Source organism: Parasteatoda tepidariorum, chromosome 2 (assembly GCF_043381705.1).
Source record: "Parasteatoda tepidariorum isolate YZ-2023 chromosome 2, CAS_Ptep_4.0, whole genome shotgun sequence".
Lineage (NCBI taxonomy): Eukaryota > Metazoa > Arthropoda > Arachnida > Araneae > Theridiidae > Parasteatoda > Parasteatoda tepidariorum.
The window spans coordinates 30,991,853-31,013,523 of NC_092205.1; the positions used below are offsets into that span (position 1 = coordinate 30,991,853).

The 21,671-nt window shown below is 28.1% G+C and overlaps 1 protein-coding gene across 7 annotated transcripts in view; it reads left to right on the forward strand.

Annotated features, from left to right (window-relative positions):
* Positions 1-18,286, forward strand: part of LOC107454956 (uncharacterized) — a 37,638-nt gene extending 19,352 nt beyond the window's left edge. For 6 of the 7 annotated variants that reach the window (XM_016072321.4, XM_043040959.2, XM_016072324.4 and 3 more), the window contains exons 9-19: positions 606-2,315; positions 2,450-3,206; positions 4,433-4,629; positions 5,611-5,830; positions 7,259-8,037; positions 9,914-10,117; positions 10,924-11,060; positions 12,183-12,304; positions 14,106-14,183; positions 15,139-15,343; positions 16,645-18,286. In XM_016072321.4, the coding sequence (XP_015927807.1) occupies positions 606-2,315; positions 2,450-3,206; positions 4,433-4,629; positions 5,611-5,830; positions 7,259-8,037; positions 9,914-10,117; positions 10,924-11,060; positions 12,183-12,304; positions 14,106-14,183; positions 15,139-15,343; positions 16,645-17,707 (5,472 nt within the window). In that variant the 3' untranslated portion in view covers positions 17,708-18,286. Of the gene's footprint in view, positions 1-605; positions 2,316-2,449; positions 3,207-4,432; positions 4,630-5,610; positions 5,831-7,258; positions 8,038-9,913; positions 10,118-10,923; positions 11,061-11,193; positions 11,239-12,182; positions 12,305-14,105; positions 14,184-15,138; positions 15,344-16,644 lie in introns of all 7 variants that reach the window. The other variant, XM_071177419.1, reaches the window with a different exon arrangement.
* Positions 18,287-21,671: the final 3,385 nt, after the last annotated feature.

A 21,671-nucleotide genomic window follows, 5' to 3' on the forward strand; every position in this document is an offset into this window, starting at 1 on the left:
AAGAAAATTACTTTTTGAAATATACACATAAAATAGTAAAAAAGAGTAATTAAAAATTGTTGAGGATAAAATTCAGTTATTACATTATGTTACACATTTTGATAAATTTTTTATGTAGTTAGTGTCCTTTCAAAACTCAAAATGCCTTTTTCTGAGAGGAAAAGCCCTGCTATTTTTTATTCTTAGAGAGAACTCTGTAATCATTTCAGATCGGTTATCAGTTTTTTCTATATGTCTTTGAATTATTTTGTTGTGATAAATATAATATTAGTGTAATTCAAATTTGAAATATAGAGGGTGCTATTACTTTAAATATATAGGAAAAATATCTTATTTAAAACAGGGAAATAACCAGATTTGCAGAAGCCATTTCATTTCAAAACATTGGAACATCTATTTCACAGAAATGAAGTTGCATTTATCACACTGTGAATAATGTAGAATTAAAAATTTAATTGCATTTAGCTTTCAACTTTATTTGGTATTATGCTTTTTAAATAAATCATAACATAAATATATGTATTTCATATGTACAATAAAATTTTTTTGTGCATTTTACAAAATTTATTTCAAATGTTCTTTTACTAAAACTACTTTTTTCTCAGGATTTAGTATCAGGAACAGTAGTTGCTACTGAAACACTTCTTGAAGCTTTGGGCCTTAATCAAGATTTGGATGAAAGTGAAGGAAATAAAAGTTCCTCCTCCAAAGTAAAAGTTATTAATGATGAAAATAAAATGTGGGGAGCTTTAAACCGTTCACAAGGCTCCAGGAAAGAGGGACCCTCAGCAATTTATTTACCTAAACCTGGAGAGCCAGGAAAATATATATTAGTGATGGGAGAACAAAATCAACTTAATTTACTGGATCAATCCAATTTTGAGCCCAAAATGTCAGGTTCTAAAAAATATCAAGAAATTATCCTAAACAAAGGAAGTAACAGAGAAATCAACTTTCTTCCTGGTATAAAAGTTGAGGCAGATGATGATGATATTCAAGTTTTATCACATACGATGAAAAAACAACCCTCAAGTCTGTATGGCTACATGCAGTCTGGCACAAATAGAAAAAGGCCTGGGCGACCTAAAAAGCCAAAAACAGTTGATCCACCTAGCTTTCTTCATGATGATACCACCAATGATTCACAGCTAAATGCGCGAGATAGTACTTATTCTGAAGACACTTCAGGAAAGAGACGAAGAAGTAAATTACCTTCCCGTTGGAATGATTATATTGTTGAGAATTTTGACGAAGCTATTACATCATCAGCTCCCAAACCAAAACTTGGAAAGTTTTCAGAATCTGAAGCAGATCTTTCTAATGATAGTAATTTCGAAGAAGATTTGTCAGGCACATATGATGACGACGATGATATTCTTTCTGATGGTCCGACACGTCGTGCGAAACCAGCATCTGCAAAATTACCTCGCCCTATTATGATAGGATTTGGTGGTGAAACGTCACAATCATCTGGTATTACCCCAGAGCAAATGTGGAAATTATCATCAAAGAAACGAGGTAGACCACGAAAATTTGAGCCTCAGCGCCACATTATTGTTCAAGGCATGTCTTCAAGTCCATCTTTTTCATCATCTGGTGCAAAACCAGAAGTACGACAAAGAACTTTAACTGTTACTCCTATATTCAAGACAAATACTGTGCTTTCTAGACCTATTCAGTCTCGTCCAGAACCTGGAATGAAAACTGTTCAAACAGTTGGAGGTGAAAGAATATTAGTACCTGAGTCTGGGGATGAAAATTCTATGAGTATAGATGGAAATGTGACAACAGCCAACAACTCTTCATATGAAGATAGTATTAATTTCAGAGAATTAATACAAGATCCAAATTTTAGTCCTATTAGAAAGGGACCAAAAAAATCGTCAGTGTTTCAATTCAGTCCTGAATTCATGCAGAGAATCCCTTCAGGAAGAGGTAGAGGTGGTGCACAAATGATTAAACGGCGACCTGGTCGTCCTCGTAAAGAAGATCAGCTAAGTAGATTGACTAATGGTGGTTATTTAGGTACCACTCTGAGTGAACTTATGACAAGGAAGAGCTCTATTGTTAGTAGGAAGATAAAAGAAGAGCGGGAAATTAAGAAGAATCGTGTTTTTGTTGTTATGCAGGATGGAACTATGGTGGAAGTGAGTGGAAATGATCGTCAAAAAGCTGTTCAGAAAGCTACAGCTAAAGTTGAAGCGATTCGTCGAAGTGTTGGAAGAATTAGAGAAATTGAAAAATCAAAATACATGGAAGATGATGATGAGGACTATGACGATCCTAAAAAATCTGGGGCAAGATATGCTTATGGAGTAAGTTCAGTTGAAGTTTGTAAAAGTTATTCATTAATTATTTCTGTCTTATTTATATTTCTTTTTCTTAACTAAATATATAAGTTTTCTTTCAGAACTTTTCTAATCTAAACTCTATCCTGTTTTGTATTTAGATGAAAAAACGAGGAGATACAAGACCAGCTCTTGAAGACTGCACTCTTGAAACTATTGATGATTTGAATGCAATGATTTTGCCCAATTCTGTTCAGCTTGTTGAAAGTGAACTTCCTCTTAGTGAAGCTGATAACTGTGATAAGTTATCTGGCATGTTTTTGTTTCGTCAGATATTTTCTTCTTATGATACTACTTTGCAGTGTTTATTCTGTCGAAACAAATATTCTCTCAGATTTCCTGCTGATTTGGAGAAACATTATCATGTAATTCATGAATTGGCTGTACATACCAGTAAAGCTGAGTTCAATGAAAATATTGTATTTGTATGTGTCCCAGCTGATGTTAATGAAGAAACTACTCTGAATTCTGGATGTCGGTTTTGTGAAACTACCTTAAAAACACTGGCTGAAGTTAGAGACCACTATCCAAATGCACATAACAAGACAGTACGGTTGGTTCCAGAGGCTGATGTTACTGAAATTGGTAACTTTTTCTATTGTGGTCTTTGTGGTCATTCATCTGCTGATTTTACCTCTCATCATCAACACATGAAAACAATGCATCGCATGCAAACTTATGTTTGTCGTTATTGTAACTATTGTACTTCTAGGCCTAGTCGTTTAAGGACTCATGTTAAACAGAGACATTTACAAGATCAACCTGGTCCACATTTGCAGTGTTCAGTGTGTTCTGTCTATGTTCATGGAAAGGATAGACTAACAAAACACATCATGCTCTCACATGCTGTCCAAACAGGTTAGTAGTTAAGTTTATGGCTCAAATTTTATTATTTTGTTTGAAATTACAGAATTTTTATTTAGATACTTAACAAGAAGGTATGATACTGTTATAGAAAGAAAATATAAAATTTTATTTTTTACCACCCAATTTGTCCTTAGTTTTGATTAAAATGTAGTATAAAATAAAATGACCTTCAATCAAAAAAATATATTATCAAGTGTATTGTGCATGAAACTGAAAATGATATATTCTCAAAAATATTTATTGCAATTAGAATTAATGTTTGAATATAATTTAAAATTTTTAGTGAACTAAATATAATTCTTCACTTTTAAAAAATATTTTTTATGATCAAAAAGTTCTGGAGATATAGCGAAATACACCAAAAGAAAAAAATTAATATTAAGTAAGGGATCCAAATTTTCAACTGCTCTGCTATCTGGTTGCTAAAACCTTAATTCCTAGTTTGCGGCTATCCCCTTTATTTTGATGGTTTGAAATCATGATTAGTTGAGAGAAAGATAATTAAATAGAGAAATAACATTTTTGTGTCTGATTTCGTAATTTAAAATATAGTTTTCACTAACTAATTAGCATATTTGAGGTCACTTCCTCAAATCCTAAGGATTGAATACTGGTACATGAAAATCCAATTCGTAGCTAAAAAATTATTCAGGGTGGTTCATTTTGTTGGTGCACTGTATAATAGTTTTATAGTTTCTGTTACAGATTTTGTTGATAAGAGGAAAATAAATGGAAATTTAAAATTCACACTGGACATTTAAAATGTAATCAAACTCTTAATATGTTATGCATTAAAGTTATGTTATAGAAAACTTAGAAGACTTTTTCTTTTTCTATACCTTTTTAAAATTTTTTTGGGCGAAAAATATATTTAAATGTGAGAAACAATTGCTCAAGAACATTGGAATTCTTTTGGATTTTTTTTTGTACGAGTTACTAAAATCAAATATTGTTAATTACTAGTTATTTTTTGTTTATTTTATGTTAAACTGTTGAAGCAGTCTCTTTCAGCCGACAACACCTATCACATAAATAATATTTTTAGTTTTATTTAATTTTTTACTTATAAAATTTCTTTTAGTCTCTTAGATCATTATAGCAGACATATCTTTCCAATGATTTCACTCAAAATATTTCAGTGCCACAATAAAATTATTAATATATTTTTAACTTTTTAATTTAATGATTGTATACTGATTATTTAATTGATTGTTTAGGCCCCAAAACCTGGTCTTGTGCAAAGTGCCTTTATCCATATGGTGATCCTCATGAACTTATGAATCATATACCAACTTGTCCCAAATTGCAACCTATGCATGAATCAAAAACACTTGATGCTTGTGGTAATTCTAATGCTGTATTCTTCAAATGCAATCATTGCTCTCTTACATTCTCTGACAAGACTGAAATTGAAGTAAGTTTTTTTGCATGTATTTCGTTATTAGAAATATTCTGGAAATTATATTTTACGGAAAATAATAGTTTATTTTAAAAGTAGTTTGCGTTAAATTTGGTAAACCCTCTTAAGTGATACTCTTAGCACTTTTAAGTTATGTTTGTTATTACTGATTGAATATCAATGTATTGTCATAAGCATTATATTCAAATATAAGTGTTATGACAAAATTATGAATGCATAGAATTATGATTTTTAAGAGGAACGTGATCATTAGCACACTTGGATTCAAGAGTTCCTTTCGTTCAAAGATTTGCTTTTGTTTAAAAACATGTTTCTGAGCCCTGATGTATCATGATGATCTTTTTCTTTTTTTTTTTCCTACAAGACTTGGTTTTTTTTTAAACAAATTTCATTACTTTGGATGCATGATATATTGTAACTTGATGTAGCAAATTTCTGCTCTTTAGCTACGAATTTTGATGTTGCATTCTTATATAAAATAAAGTAAATTATTAATCGAAGTAAATTGTAAGTATCATTTTTATTTATTATTTTGTTGCAAAGTATTAAAAAAGTATTAAAATGAAGTTTTAAAAATTACAAGCTTACAAAATTGTTACAAGCCACTGAAAGTTCATTTTTATCACAGTTGGTAAATTATAAGACTAAAAATTTTATTTAAATTTAATAAAAAGTAATGTTCATTTTACTAAACTAAGAACAAAATCACCTAATAACTTAAAATATATTTTTTGCTGCTAAAAGTATGTTGAAAGCTTAAAATTTTGAAAACTGAAAACACTTGCTAAAACTAAGCATAAAATAAAACAATCGTTGTAGTTTTAAAATAGTTTAAATTTTTTTCTTTTGTTTCTGTGAGAATATCCACTAAATAACCTGATACAGCTTAGTAGTTCATTTTTATTTTTGGGAAATTCATGTATTGTTTATGTATTGATCTTTGTTTGCTTAAACATATTGTTTGTTTTATTTTAGAAACACATGTGTGATGTTCATTCTGGACTTGAAGAAATTAGTATTCCTGCAGATGTCACTCACCAAGAACATTATGATCCTTCTAATTTAGATCGTAACACATGCTTTTTGTGTTGTATGAGATTTCCTACTGTTGAATTATGCAGAAAACATCAGCATCATGTCCATATGCGATGGGTTAGCAAAGATTTGCCTGATTATTCTAAAGTCGAATATTCTGGTAAGATGTGTTTAAGTAATACATTATTTCAAAATTTTTATTTGTAGTTTCTCACTAATCAATATTTAAAAGGCCAATAGTTTGCTATAGCTACCTAAATGTATATACAAACTTCCTAACTCCTATGCTTTTGGCATAAGTATAGTGTGTACGCAATAGTTATATAGTGTACTAAATCATTAGAAATTTTTTATATTAACTATATACAGGGCTGGTTGTGCTCCGGAAAAATGTTTAAAGAACTCATTGATCACAGAGGTTTCCGGAAATCAAATTTTCAAATGTGGCACTTAAAAACACAGTTTATTTTATTTCATTTTTTATCAGTAAATAGTTATAGACATAAACTCAAGAAAGAAAGACATATTTGAAAATTTTAATTTTTTCTCCAGGTCATCGTAGGTATGTGTAAATGGTATAGGTATGTGCAAAATTCTAAATATATTTTAAGTAAATTAAGAAATATTGAGAAAAAGGAAGAAAAAACCTTGTTTAAATTTTTTTCTAATTTTTCAATTTAAACTTCTTTTTTTTTAACTCAAGAAAGTTTCCGGAATTTTGACTTGGGTTCACAATCACCTCTGCTATATAGTAACTTTTGAATGTAATGAATTAATTTAATTTTACAAATATGTGAATTTATTTCTTATTTTCATTATTATTTTGCCTATCAGGCTAAGGATTTGTTGCAGACTTTTTAAAATTCTGAAAGTTTAATGGTTAGTTAATATTTATTGTTTGAAATGAATGAGTTTATATGATTTGGGATAGTTCTTAGTAAATACATTTACTGTATTTATTTATTTTTTAAAAAATCTGATTTAGTGCTGCATTCTCTTTTAAAAAATGAACTAAGGTTTCTCCTCCTGCAATAACACTTTCTCAAGCTTATGATTAGTGAGAATGTCTTGTGTTGGTGCTTTTGATCTAGATTAAGTGATTTGTACTGAATAGAATTCCGGAAACAAATTTATGTTTGAATAAAATATTGAACGAAATTTTTATCATTATAGCTTGACTTCTTGCTGAATATGCATTTCCCCCTTAAGCAAAAGACTTAAACTTTTATCATTTTCTAAAGACTATCCTTAAAATGATTTTTCTCTAAAATAATTTAATAAAAATGAATTATAAAGCTTAGGAAAGTGCTGCATTTTCTTTAAACCCTCCCAATTTTTAGTACCATAAGTATAATTGTGTGTTAATATTCATTGTTTGCAATGTTAAGGTTGAGTTTTTTTTTAACTAGTCAAAGTAAACAAATTTTATTTATTTTTTAAAATTAAGGTATATAGATCAAGGGCTTTTTTTAGTGCTTAAATTAAAATATTGAATGTATCTTCCTTGATTCTCATTTCTAAGCAAAAAAGATCATTAATTAAAGACTGTTGATTAAAAAAAAAGTAACAATTATCACTTTTTAAATAGGTATTTCTGCTGAGCATGAAGGAGAAATTGGTCAAGCTATTCAAGAAATTCAGTCTAACTCAATTCTTGAAATTCCTCTCAACCAAAATGATACCGCATCAATAATTAGCAATCTTGAACAGTTTGAACTAAATGTAAAATCTCAAATGAATGGACAGCAAATATTTGCTCAAAGCACAAGTGAAACTTCTGAGGGTGAGTCGGCTGTCACTGTTTCAATTAAGGATTCTCTTCTTGATCAACAATCTGGATCAGAATTTATGTCAACAGACTTGAATGATTCAAGCAAAGAAACTAAACATTTTGAAACTATTGATTTCTTGGACTTAACTGATGATAAACCAGTTAATGAGAAAATGAATACAGATTTTGGTAGTAACCAGCAAAAAGAAGAATCTGACATAAGTAAAGAATACAAAAGACTTGGTGATTTTGATGTTTCCCTGGATGATTTACCAGGTGATCAAGAACTGGTTGAAATTGGTTTTCCCAGTAAGGTCGGACATTTTTGTCACCTGTGTGATGCTGTCATTAAGAGCTACCGTTTGTATTATCTTCATATGCATAACTTGCATCAAATGGAAAAACGTTTCCAGTGTATAATTACTGCATGTGGTAGAACTTTCTCTCAAACTTTGGCATTCCAGAAACATGCCTTAAATCACAATCAGAAGAGTGAGCATTATTGTAGTATGTGCGATAATGTTTTTGGAGATGATGAAGAACTGCAAGATCATCTGATAAGCTCTGACCATGCAAATAAATACATGCAAGTACAGGTAATATGTTGTTTGTTATATTATATTTTATTGTTGCCTTGTGTTTCTGCCTGAAAGTTTAAATTTTCAATTATTAGACAGTGTTTGGTAGACTTCATTAACTCAGTATCCACTTTTCCGTCAAACTTAATGAATTTGTGGCCAATATCGAGTCCTTTTAAATTAATAGCCACTTTTTGTTAACCTCTTCCTTGGATTAAATTATATTAAAAAAAATAAAATAATATATTCATTTGGCTGTAAAAAGTTTCAGCAATAAAAATAATATGAAATATGTGACAAAATTTAGTTAAACATACTGATTTTAAAGAACTTAATTTAAAAATATTTGGAATATCAAAATATATTTTATGTACATTACAACTTTGAAATTATTGAATTTTTAAAGTACTTTCCTTCCACATGCATTCTTCCACCACAAATTGATGGATTCTGAAGGATTAAATTTTTTAATAGAGACGGACATTTTATTTTAAGGAATATTATGTTTCAACTTTTTTTTGCCACACCAAGTGGCGAATGATTATATTGATGTTTACTTCTGCCATTTTCTCCCAGTGTTTGAAAATTGGTACAGTGCAGAACCCGTTATCCGGAAATCAGAAAACCGGAACAAAATTCGATGAATTTTCCCTCCATTAAGAAATTTTTTTTTTTCCTCATAAGATTTTTGGATTTTTCTTTCTTTTTTGAAAGATGTTCACCTTACCATCATTTTAGAAATAATCATTAGTGTATTACTTCATTATTTTTTCTTTTTAAGATTATTTCAAATTTTTTTTTTTAGCTGTGTTTAACGATAAAAAAACGGCTTTTTGTAGCGATTCAGAAAACCGGAAAAATCAGTTATCCGGAATAGCGATGGTCCCGATCGTTCCGGATAATCGGTTCCCTACTGTACTTGTATTTTAAAAATGTGTGTTATTTATTTTATTCAAAGTTTGAAAGGTTATATTAAAATTAAAATATTTATCTAGTCAAAATGTGCAACAATAACAAATTTTTATTATTACAAACTTAGCCTTTTATTCTTCAATTACTATTGTTTATTTTATTAAATTCAAATATTTCTTACAACTTATTTAAAAAAATGCTTAAAGCATTTTGCCTTAAATTTTATTTTTAAGTGCAACTGATTAAAATTGGCTTTCTTAATAAGGTTGGTCATTTTTGTCTTTTTCTCAGAAGCTAAAGCTGCCGCTTAGATTATATTTCTATACATAACACGTATCAGACCGTAAAAACACTTTATTTATTGCTGCAAGTGAACTTTACTTCTATCACTGGTGTTATCTGAATCATTTCATATATTTTAATTTCATTTCTGACTAAAAATTAAACTTTTGATAATTTAGATTTTAATAATTTAAAAAGGCAGATTGTTGATTGCCAGAAATGACAAGTTATGGCATAAATTAATGTTTTTTTTAATTTTATTATTTAAGATATTTTTGGAAATTATTTTGTGAAACCAACCTTTTTTCTTAATTGCAGTTATTATTCTTGACTTAGTAATTGTATTGGTAAATTTAAATCTTCAATATTTTTCTTAACTTGAATACTTTTCTTATCTGAAATATTTTTCTCAGATTTTATAATTTGTTGGGAAATTTATGCAAAAGTATATGTAGTAGTTAAAATTCTTAATCTGATATGTTTGATATTGTAAATTTTAAAAGTCAGTTTATATTCTGGTTTCAATTAAGTTGGTTATATTAATTTTAAATTGTCATGCAGTGATGAATATTAAGTTATATTTTAAACACTATTCTTTTGTTTTCTTTCTATTTTTTTTCATTTTAAGATTGATGAGTATTTCAAACTTTTTTTTTTTATGAATTATTTAGTTGTGATTATATTTTGAATTTTATTGTAGGAAAAATATAATAGGACAGAACCTCGGAATCATCGATGTAAAGTCTGCCACAGTTGGTTTGGTTTGTTTGCTACATTTGTCAAACATATGGAGACTGAAGGTCATAGTTATCAGTGTCGAGAATGTGGTTTACTCTTTGTACAGCCAGGTCCCAGACGTAATCATATTCAAAGTGTTCATCCTGAAATTGCTAATATTTGTGAGGTAAAAATAAATTATTATTTGCATTTTAACGTTTTTGAAATGTTTTTCTCTTTCTAATTTTTTTTTCTCCTGAATATTTATGCTTTGAATAATCTATTGCTATTTTTCGATATTATTCTAAATGTGTACATGTGAAAATTGTTGGATTGAACAACTTATATCAGAAATATTTTTATTGTAGACCAGCTTTTTTAACATTTTGTTTAAAGTGTTAATTCATTTTAGATTTTTAATAAATTAATCTTTAATCTAATTTTATCACTGTTGTATAGTTAAATTAGACTAGAATAAATTTCAAAGATATCTAAATTTTTTCAAAAATGTTTTGTGCAACCTTTTTTTACTTAGCTCTTCCCAGGGTTGGAGTTTTTGCCGGCAAAAAGGTTTTTTTGCCAGGACAGTGGCAAAAACCTGGTAAAAACCAGCAAAAACTGGTTAAAACCGGCAAAAACCAAATTATCTAAATTGCTGATTAAATATTATTACAAAATACTTGAAACAAATTTAAATNGTTTAAAGTGTTAATTCATTTTAGATTTTTAATAAATTAATCTTTAATCTACTTTTATCACTGTTGTATAGTTAAATTAGACTAAAATAAATTTCAAAGATATCTACATTTTTTCAAAAATGTTTCTTACAACCTTTTTTTACTTAGCTCTTCCATATTTAATAAATCAATAAAAAAATCACATACAAGTTGAATTATAATTTTTTATTAAATGGTTGTAGTATAAATAAAATAAATGTTTTCTTTTTAAAATTTAATTTACAAATTTAATTTGTATTATTTGTATATATTTTAGATATGTAGTGTAAAATTAAACAATTCTCAAGCTTTGTGGAGTCATCTTTCCATCCATAATATTGTACATGAATGTCCTAAATGTCATAGGAGGTTCCTACAAAAGGAACAGTTAGTTGCTCATTCAGAAGTGCATGCGTAAGTATTTAATTTGAAAAAAATAAATATTTCTAATTATAAATGAAGTTTTATAAAAGACTGTTTTAATAACTATGCTTGGCTAGTCGTTACTATATTTTTATTTTTAAGTATAACTANAATGTCATAGGAGGTTCCTACAAAAAGAACAGTTAGTTGCTCATTCTGAAGTGCATGCGTAAGTATTTAATTTGAAAAAAATAAATATTTCTAATTATAAATGAAGTTTTATAAAAGACTGTTTTTTAATAACTATGCTTGGCTAGTCATTACTATATTTTTATTTTTAAGTATAACTAATTTTTAATTTTGATAATTCTTATTTTCATTTATATAGAAATTATCTTTTTTTTTATTTAAACTATCTAATTTTTGTAATCGCATAAAGTGTTTTTAATCTATAATATGATACTTATGTTTATTAATTATTTCATTTGTTTAACAAGTTTTGTTGTAATTTCTACTCTATTCTTTATTAATTTTGCTAGATAACCAAATAGCATAAAAAGGTTAAAAATTATTATAGGCTGATTATGGGATTTTTACCGAAATAGCAATTCTTTTTTTTTAATTTTTATTAATTATTATGTAAGACTAAAAAGTTAATATTCAAATTATTATGAAATAAATAAAATAAGAGTAGAAACTTATGTTTTTATGTTAATATGAATTTTGAAAGGTTTTTTAAGATTAAAATGAATTATTGGTTAAGCATTAAGTGCTTAATTATTTTAGTCAGTAGAAGTGGCTTTTGAATTAGTAATTTTTTTAAAAATTCTGTGGGCTATATTAGGTTTAATTAGTCTTTAACACAATTTTGATTTGCTATGAAAAAATGTACTCAAACCACTGAACTTCAAGTAGGGAAAACTTTTAACTTAATTATTTCTTCATAACAAAATTACTTCCATAATTTTAATGATGTGTTTTATGAAACAGTGTTTTATAATTTTGCTTAGGGGACAATTTCCTGCATAAAATGTAATCCATGGCTATCAAAAAATTTTGCTTTCTTCTGTATTTACCAAGCATAATTTGTTACTTTTTTTATTGTTAAAAGAAGCTGCTGAAAATGAATTTTTATTCAGTTCTTTCTAATTATTTGTGCTAATTTTCTTTAAGTCCACCTACACCCTGTCCTTGGGAAGGATGTAACCGAAAACTTGCCACAAAAGTTGGTCTTTTCAACCATTTACGAATGCATAGAGGTGATACAGACTTTAAATGTACAATATGCAATAAAGGTTTGTATTTGCTTGTACTTTCATGTGTTATTGTGTATAATTGATTTGCATCTTTTTTTTAAAATTTTTTTTTAATGGAGTGACTGTCAGCAAATGAGAACGGGGGAAATGTTTAATAAAACCAGCTTTAAAATGTTGCTGCCTACTGATCAGATTTTCAAGTACTAAGTTGGATTCTTATGAAATAGTTTGAGGTAGATCTAAAAAATATAAAAAGTAATTATAGCAGATAATATTTTTAGCTAAAAAAACATCACTAAGATGTACTCTTTGGATATACATTAATTTTTTTAAAAGCTATCTTGTGCATCAAAAAGAGATTCTTTAAATCAGGGATTTAAAAGTCTCTTTATTTAACAATGTGGCATTAAAAAGTGGATTTTCAAGAAATCTGAAAAAAGTAACTAACAAAAATGTGATAAATTTAACCTTGTAGGTTTAAGAGTAAATCGTCAATAATTGAACGTGCGTAAAAGTGATTCCTCAAATGCCCGATTGATATTAAAATAGTGAGATTCTAGATTATTTTAAAATATTGACATTTTTAAAAGTCCGTATAAATAAATACTCAGAAGACAGTCGATAAAAGTGTGAATTCACTGATTCACCGTGGAAGTGTCGATAATCGAATGGGATAAAAATGTGATTACTCAAATGCGAGATTCTAAATTCGCAGTATGTTGTAGTATTGTATCAAAACATTTTTATTTTAAAAATCAAAGAGAAATATGTAGTAATAACTACCAAAATGTAGATTGTCAAGCTATTTGGAATTATGATTAAAATTTTGTAAATTGAGTGGGTCAAAAAGTGATTACTGAAATGTGTGTTTAGAATTAAGAGTTCGTTATGTGAGTTGAAATATGAGAGTTCGTTTTAATAATGTATTAAACATCGACATTTTAAAAACCTTGTAGAAATCTGTAGCAATAATTGCCAAAAACACTCTTGGGAAAAAAAAAATGTAGAACTTAAATTAAAATACATGAAAATTGACTTAGCTCAATGCCATGCATACACTAAGTATTACTAGTGCATTTAAGTAAAATTTCTCTTAATTCAAAAAAAAAAGATTAATAATAATAATAAATAAATAAAATAAAATTAATACTTAATAATAATAATAATGTAATAATAAAATTTTTTTTAAAGCAGTCAAAAGGTTATAATAAATGAGTTTTTATTTCCTGTGTTGTTGATTGTAAAAATCAAAATTTCTAATTCCGTTAAATATTTTATTCAGATTTTTTTTTTTATAAAATTGGATGTTCTCATACCTAAGATTTAGATTCCCATACCAATAGTGTAAAAGGAAAATTGCAATAATTTGTAAAGTATCATATTTTACAAGGGATTCAGGATTAAAGGGGGATTAAAATTACATATTGTTTTATTACATACAAGGGATTAAAATTACATATTGTGTTATTTTGCAAATTAAAATTTTTTGCATTGCTTGCACAAAAATAATTAATTTAACAGTAATCCAAAAAATGTGTTATTGAAATGTATGACAATTTTTATTACATGTTGAATTACAATTTGAATGCCAAATTCTTAAAACTTTTTTTAAAAAAAGGAAGAAAAAAATAAGCTTGATTAGTTGGACTTTAGAAAAAATATGTTTGATTAAAGGACTGAAATTTTTTAACTGTTTCTTAATAGCAAGTGTTTATCTGAAACAAAGTTTTCGAAGCCATGATTATCAATTTATTAATTATTAAGAGTTGTTTCATTTCAAGCTTTTATTTCAGGAAAATTAAAAATAAGTTTTAATTAACTTCAATTTGTATGCTTTTAGGTTTCTTCAAGAAAAAAACACTTGAAAGCCATATGAAAATTCATGATGAGAAACCAATGCAAGTTCCAGCTAACAGAGGTAATGTTTTGAAAGACAATTTATTGAAATGATATATAGCAAATTTTTTTGTTTTTATATACTTTAGTGCAGTTGTCAGGATGCATAGCGGTTTTACAAAGTGCTTAGAGGTGCTTATTTTTGATTTACATTTCTTAAAAGTCCTTAAAGATGCTTTTTTATTCAAAGTTGGTAAAAAGTGCTTAATTTTCTATCTCTTAAAAAGAGATTTTTTTCTTTGTGTCAAAAGTCCTTTTTAATTACAAAAAATGCATGATTTTTCCAATTTTCTCTGCTATATTTATCAGAAACTAGTTATTTTATCATGTTTATGTAAAGTTTTAAAAAATGTTTTTGAATTTTACTGATTTTATGTTAATAAATTGGCAGAATATTTGAAGATAACTAAACTATACTATGCGATTTAATTTAGTCTTTTTTTTTAAATTTCAACCATTCTTTATTTTCCAAAGCTTTTCCAGCTATTAAAATTAGTTTAGTTATCCTTATATAGCTCGCACATAAGCTCAGTGATTGTGTGGTTCGTCTCAGTATATTGTATTTCAGTATTTCCGGCTTGTCTGAGATCTGATCGTTATTAAGTTGAACTAATCTGTTTTTCTCCATCTGCTTGTTTTTCCTTTCTTTTTTTTTTAAACAATCTTGTTTTCAGACAATTTACACTAATTGAATTCTAATGTATGAGCATACGCGAGTGCAGTCGCAGTTGAAGCTCGCTTTAGAGAATTCCAAGGAACTGAAGCAATCACTATGCAATAATGAAGATTCATTATTTGACCGATATTACAAATTTTAACAGTAACCTTAATTATTTTGTTACATTAGAGTTTTTTGTCAAAAACAATTAATAAATACCTTACCTTACTGTTTTAATATATTTGTACTCTACATTTGGTAAAATATCTATGTAATAAAAATTTTTTCTAATTTCAAAAATATATTTTTTTTGTGACAGGACGCAAGTCTGTGTCTCATATAATGGGTGGACGAAATATTCCAATGGATATGAATCAACATGTTGAGGAGGTTCAAATTGAGCAAGCTGAAGAATCTATTGATTCCAACCAAGCTGATGTCATTCAATTAGTTTGTGCAGGATGTATGAGGCCTTTTGAATCTGAAGATCATTTCCAGGCGCACATATGTACTGGACAAGCTACGTAAGTATTTTACTATTTTTTCTAATATTACCTCCTTATATCAGTGGTAATATGTAATCATAATGGTTAGAGGGCAGTTAATTCAATTAATTTATGGTATGGAGATAGAATTGGAACTGTATTAACATTCAAATAGATGATCACATTTGAAATAGATAGTAAATTGGGGTTAAGAAAAAGTTGAAAAAAAGTTCTTCAAATAGTTTCAGAGAGTGCTTTGACCAATGAATGAAAACACAAATATTCCTGAAGAATCAAAAACTTTTCTGTGCAGTTGATATTCAACCCTGTGAAAATCCTAGTTATCTTTTCTTAACAGTAGACAGTAATTTTGCAGAACTTAGCAATGTAAAGAATGTTACCACTATGTAGCTATTTGTGAAAAATCTTTAATCTTTGGCTAAGTTCACACATGACATAAATTGGCATATCGTTAAAATAAATGTTAACACTTATGAGCAGGACCAAAAAAAAGGATTGCTACTCTGCAAACAAATGAACTTGGATGTGTGCATGAAAGATGCAGAAGTGGTTCAAGATTATTGCTGAGGTAAATAAGGAGAAAAATTGTTTCATAAAAAATATGGACTGCCCTGTACAGTATCTGATTAGATGCCTGAAGTGTTAAATTTTCATTTTATACTGCAGCAGTTCTGTGTAAAACTATAATGAACTGAAAAATTTTCTACTGAAATTTTTATAGAAAATATTAAGTTATATTTTTAATTTGAATTTGAGAAGAAAATGGTAGGCTTACTAAAGAATGGCTTTTACACATTATTTTTTTTTAATGTTTGGGTTTAGTTTTCTAATTTAACTAATTGTATAACCTTTTTATAATCTTTGGCTAAATAATATTAACTTCTGGTATCTTTGTCTTAAGTCTATGATTTATTGAATTGCTGTCTCTGTGAATTTTTACTTACTGTTCAGCTCTTTATTTCCTCCCCTTGTCTTTTAATATATTCTTAATTTAGTAATTTTTTTCATCAATGTGTTAAAAAAGAATGAACAAAATCTTCTCATAAAACTGTTTTGCATTCATGTTAATTTTTGTTTTAATTTTTTAATTTAGCTTTATATATTATATTTATTAGTTACATATTTTGATCTGAAGCTTTACCTAAATTTTCTTAAGTTTTCTGCTGCATGTATGCTTGTAAAGCTGTAAATTAGAAAGTGCTTATTTATTCTTAGTAAACTGATTAGCTTTGAATTATTTTTCTAAATTTATTTAAATTAACCTGATACATGACTTAATATCTATCTAGGATAACTTATTTTTGTAACATCTCTTATAGCACTGATGCACAAGGTCAAGTAGTTGTCACTGCTGGACAATCAATTTTTGGACAGGACCACCAAATTATTGTACAAACAGCTGGAAATGGTACTGAAACCACTATAGATGCCGATCAGTTTGCATCTGCTCACCAAACACTTGCCAATTCACTTAATCTGACTTCACAAGAATTTGCTGAACAACTTGCAAGAGTAGTTGCAGAAGCAACTGGTCCTGGTGGAGTTCCTGGACAAGTGACTGTATCAATTGCTCCCAATGCGAAATTAGATGAATCTGGGACTGTATCAGTTAGTATTCCAGAGTTTGAAGACTCTGCTGGATCTACTGTTTTGTCAGAAGAAGCTACAGTTGTATTCAATCAGAATGATAATACTGGTACCATCATGACGCCTCATCAACTTGTTGAGGCCGTGGAACAATCTCAACTGCAGATTCACGCAAATGAAATCGTTACTGATGAACAAGGCAATCAGTCTATTCTAATTCAAAAGGATGGCGAAGAAACGTTGATGATACAAGAGTCTTCCGATATTCTCAATCAGATCCAAATAAAAGCAGAACCTCAGCAGTCTCAAGAGCAAACTGTCTATACCGTGGATTCTGAAAACCAGCAGGTTCTCGTATCTGTCGGTGAAAACATTGCGACCGAAGAGCACTCCAACATAGATTTCCAAGCAGACCACAGCCAGCAAGGTACCACTCAGGATTTTGAAAATGCTGAAGCAGAGCAAGTTCCCATCCAATTGCCTGGAGATCAGTCATATACAAGTGCAGCTGTTCTCAAGATACCTACTGCAGATGGTGGCCACCAGATGCTAATAATTCCTATTAACTCAACTGAAAATGGAAACACTGTTTTGACCCTACCACCGGGTTATTCCTTAGGAGATGATTCTGGAGATGGCAACATAACTTTAGCTTTAGATCCAAGTACATTAGGTGCATTAGGAGAAGGGGGAGAGCATCAACAATTGATGTTACCAGTTGATGCTGATGGACAGATCAACATTGAAAGTTTACTTCAGAATGCATCCATTGATACTTTGCAAACAGAAAGTTAAATTTATTGTTATTGTATATTTGGACATACTTCAAAAAGATGTTATTATATATTATAGTGTGGCATCCACTCTTTATCCTTAAAAATCCATCTGTTAAAAGAATATTTTCATTCCGGTTGTTTTGTTAATGAACTATTCATATTGTATTATAGTCATGTGAGGACATATTCTATTTAAAAGCGAAAAATTTTCTCCTTTGCATTTTTATCCCTTTATTATATTATTATTATTGCAATTTATATCTTAGATTATTCTAAATGCATAATATTTCTTTAGTAAAGAGAGACAGCTTTTTTGGACTATTTATTTATTTTAGATGTCTTTTGTTTAATTATTCTGGTTTACTTAACACCTGGAAATGTTTGTTCAATATTAACCCACGCACAATATATACAATAAAAAATATTGCCTTTTTATTTCCTCATAAATTATTTCTGTATGTATTGCAAAATAACTCTTTTTTAAATTTCATTTCAATATGTAGAATTAAAATATTTCCTATTATTAATGAACTTGTTTACATTATTTTATTGACTTACCTGCTTTGTATTACAAAATAAATCATTTGTAAATATTGTCCATGGATCTTTTGCTTTTACAGTCTGCCTTTATTTGAGATTCCACCTGGTTACTTTCTTTAACCCACTGACGGTTCTGCACGTAAAAAGTCGCAAGTTAACCTGCAGTCTTCTCTGCATAGCAAAACCGGTTTTCCCATGTTAACTGATAGGGGAACTGTGTGTAGGGGAGAAACATTCTCCCAATTTTGCCCATTTCCTTAACCGCCAGTGGGTTAATCACATCTAGTTCAATTTAAGTTAGTTCTATTGTGCTTTCACGGAAAAGATGGACTGAAAGTAAACAAACTAATTTGCCTGATTCTTGATCAGGTTTGTCACCTTTGGAGATTTTCTCTGCATTTTTTATTTTTACAGAATTATTCTAAAAATGAATAATAATGCAGTTTGTTATAAATGCAGGATTCATTAGGAATACAGTACTCTTTTTTAATGAATGAAGTGTAATAAACATTGAATTTTTATTCAAGTGGTATTAAACCACTTGCTTCCAAACTGATCATTATCTTGCTTTATATTATCATGCTTGCTAATTGAACTGGAACTCCTTTGATATATATAAATAAATAAAATTATAATGTAAAATTCAGCCATAAATTGTAACAATATTATTAACCGCTATAGCAACATGCAGAGATGATTGTGCTCCGGAAAAATCCAGATTTTTTTGCTAACCGCTACCCGGAACTTTCCAGAGATCCAAGATCCGGAAGTTTTAAGAAATCATCAATCACATTTATGTATATAAATTCTATTATATTTTATTTACAAATATTAGAACTAGAATTTGTACTTGGCATCTGTTTTATTTTTGGAAATATTTTTACTGGTAGAATAAATGGGATTAGAGATAAAAGTAAACTTTTACATGATTATTTATTTAAATTATGCTGCAGCATTTAATTAATTTAGAATTTCATGTTGTGAAAATATCAATGGTTTAAATTTATAAAGACATTAATTTTTTGAAATGCGTCATTAATGATTTTACTCAAGAAATTTTCAGGATTTTTGAGTTGGGCTCTCAATTACCCATGAACATATTAAAGGTAAAATAAAAATATTGGTAAATTTTATTGTATTGAACAATAGCCAATTTTTTTTTATGAATGCAATTAATTGATTTTTAATAAAAGAAATTAAAGCATAAAATGTAAGATAAGTACTTATCTTAATCACTAATTGAATTTGACGAATGGATGTTAGAATGTGCATTAACGAACTAATCACAATAAAAAACACAACAAATATTCCCAGTCTGCTTAACCTCATGTAAAATAGTGAATTACATGATTGAGGCAACCAAATGATGTATTTTTTAAAAATTTACATCTAGTTTATCTATTTGCTGAACGGACTGTATAAATTTTTATATGATTAATTTTTAAACTGCCCAATCAAAAAGAACAATTTTTAAACGAACTGTAACTGAAAAAGGAATTGAATGGAAGTCTTGTCTTAAAATATTTCTTGACAATTCCATTTTTATAAGCAATATGTTAATTTTTTATTAGTTTCTGATTTGATATCTATTTTCACAACTTTTTCTTGCTTAAGCTTTTATAATTGATAGAAAAGTTTTCAAATTAGATTTTGCATGAAGGTTTTTAACTTAGTTTTAACACTTAATTACAAGTCTGTACTTATGTTGAGATTTCTGGAAATGGAATCTTATGCCCAATTGTATTGTAGTTAGCTATTAATGGAAGCCCCGAAAACATAAGTAGTTTTTTTAGTATTTTTTAACTTAAAACGCAAGGATTTAAAATTTTTATTTTGCTTTAAACTGTTAATTAAAATTAGAAATGCAATAAAGATGTCCTTTTCTCTTATTTAGCGATCGAATAATAATTTTTTGTTTCCCTTTTATTGCGAATTTTAAGAAGTCAAGCGAAAATTTCAAAATACTGACTTAAATTTACAATATTAACTGGAAAAATTTATTCAAAATAAAATTAATTATTCATTGTATTTGGCACGACAACCCATGGTAGGCCAAGTTCTTTTGAAGATAGTTACAGGATAAACTACAAGGGTTTAACAAAATTATGGAAACACTTCTGTACTGGCTAATTTTTTCATACTTTTTTAGGAATACTTAGAGAATCAATTTTTAAAACTTAAGAAAAAAAATTGCGAATGATAGAGAGTGTTTTTGAACACTATGCAAAAAATTTAATGATAAGCTTGTAATTTGTATTAATTACTTTGGCTATTGTATGTAATAACTGCTTAAAATTTTGCAAACCTAGCCGGTATTCATGGATATATAGACATTTATAAAAATAAAATTTTATAAAAAAACAATTTTTTATTTATTTAAAATATTTTAAAATTTGAAGAAAAAATAATTTTTGAAAGTTGTGCAAGATATGAGCTTTAAATTAGCCCTTTCATGCTGCACATACACGGAAAGCTTAGATTTTTTTCCGCCTAGTTGGTTTTGAATCGTATTTGCTAACTTATGAAAAAAGTTTTATTTAAGTACCTTGAAAGTGTAAAAAGTTTTTAGAAATTTTTTAAGTAGCTTTTGTATCTTTTTATTGAAAACTCCAAATGATAAGGGGCTTCCCAAAAATTTAATTTTGTATCATAAACAAAATTTAATACATTATTATTAAAATGATGGGATTGGGAAAGTAAACTTGAAATAAAACATAATTTAATAGGGGTGGTCCTATATAATGCTGATGTCATTTTTAATAAATCTTGTTTTAATAATACAGAATAAATTTGTGAAAACTCCTTACTATTAAAAGCTTTCTTTCCAAATTTACAAAAACTGCTTAGAAAATTGCTAGTAACTTTTTAAATTTTCAAAATATACAAATAAGATTTTTGTTCATATGTAAATACAATTCAGAAAAAAATTCTTAAAAAAAATGTCTGTTTTTTGTGCATTCGCAGTACTAAAGGATGTCTTTACATGTTCATATCTTGTAAAATTTTTTAACCATACATGTTTTTCTGAAGCTTAAAATGATATTTTTGTTATTAGTTAAAAAGTACGCTAAAATTTTGTTTTAATTTAAAATTTTGTTGTTTGCTCTCTAAACACTTTTTAAGTTAAAAAAATAATTCTCTGAGTATTTCATAAGTGTCCAACCTGTATCTTCTACCCTAATCACTTTAAAATCTGATTCCACAGAATCGAGCCATATTCGTTTTGGCTTACCTCTTTCAGCTGATGACAGGGTTTGCTGTAAAAATTTTCCCGATAGGATTATTTTCATCCATTTTAGCAATATGAGCCGCCCAATTCATTCTTTCGATTTTATACTTTTGATGATAGTGGGTTTCTGTAGAGTTCTGTATTATTTTAAATAAATATAATTCTTATTTACTTAAAATTTTTATGGTTTGGCTTTGTTTTAAAAAAGATTTTA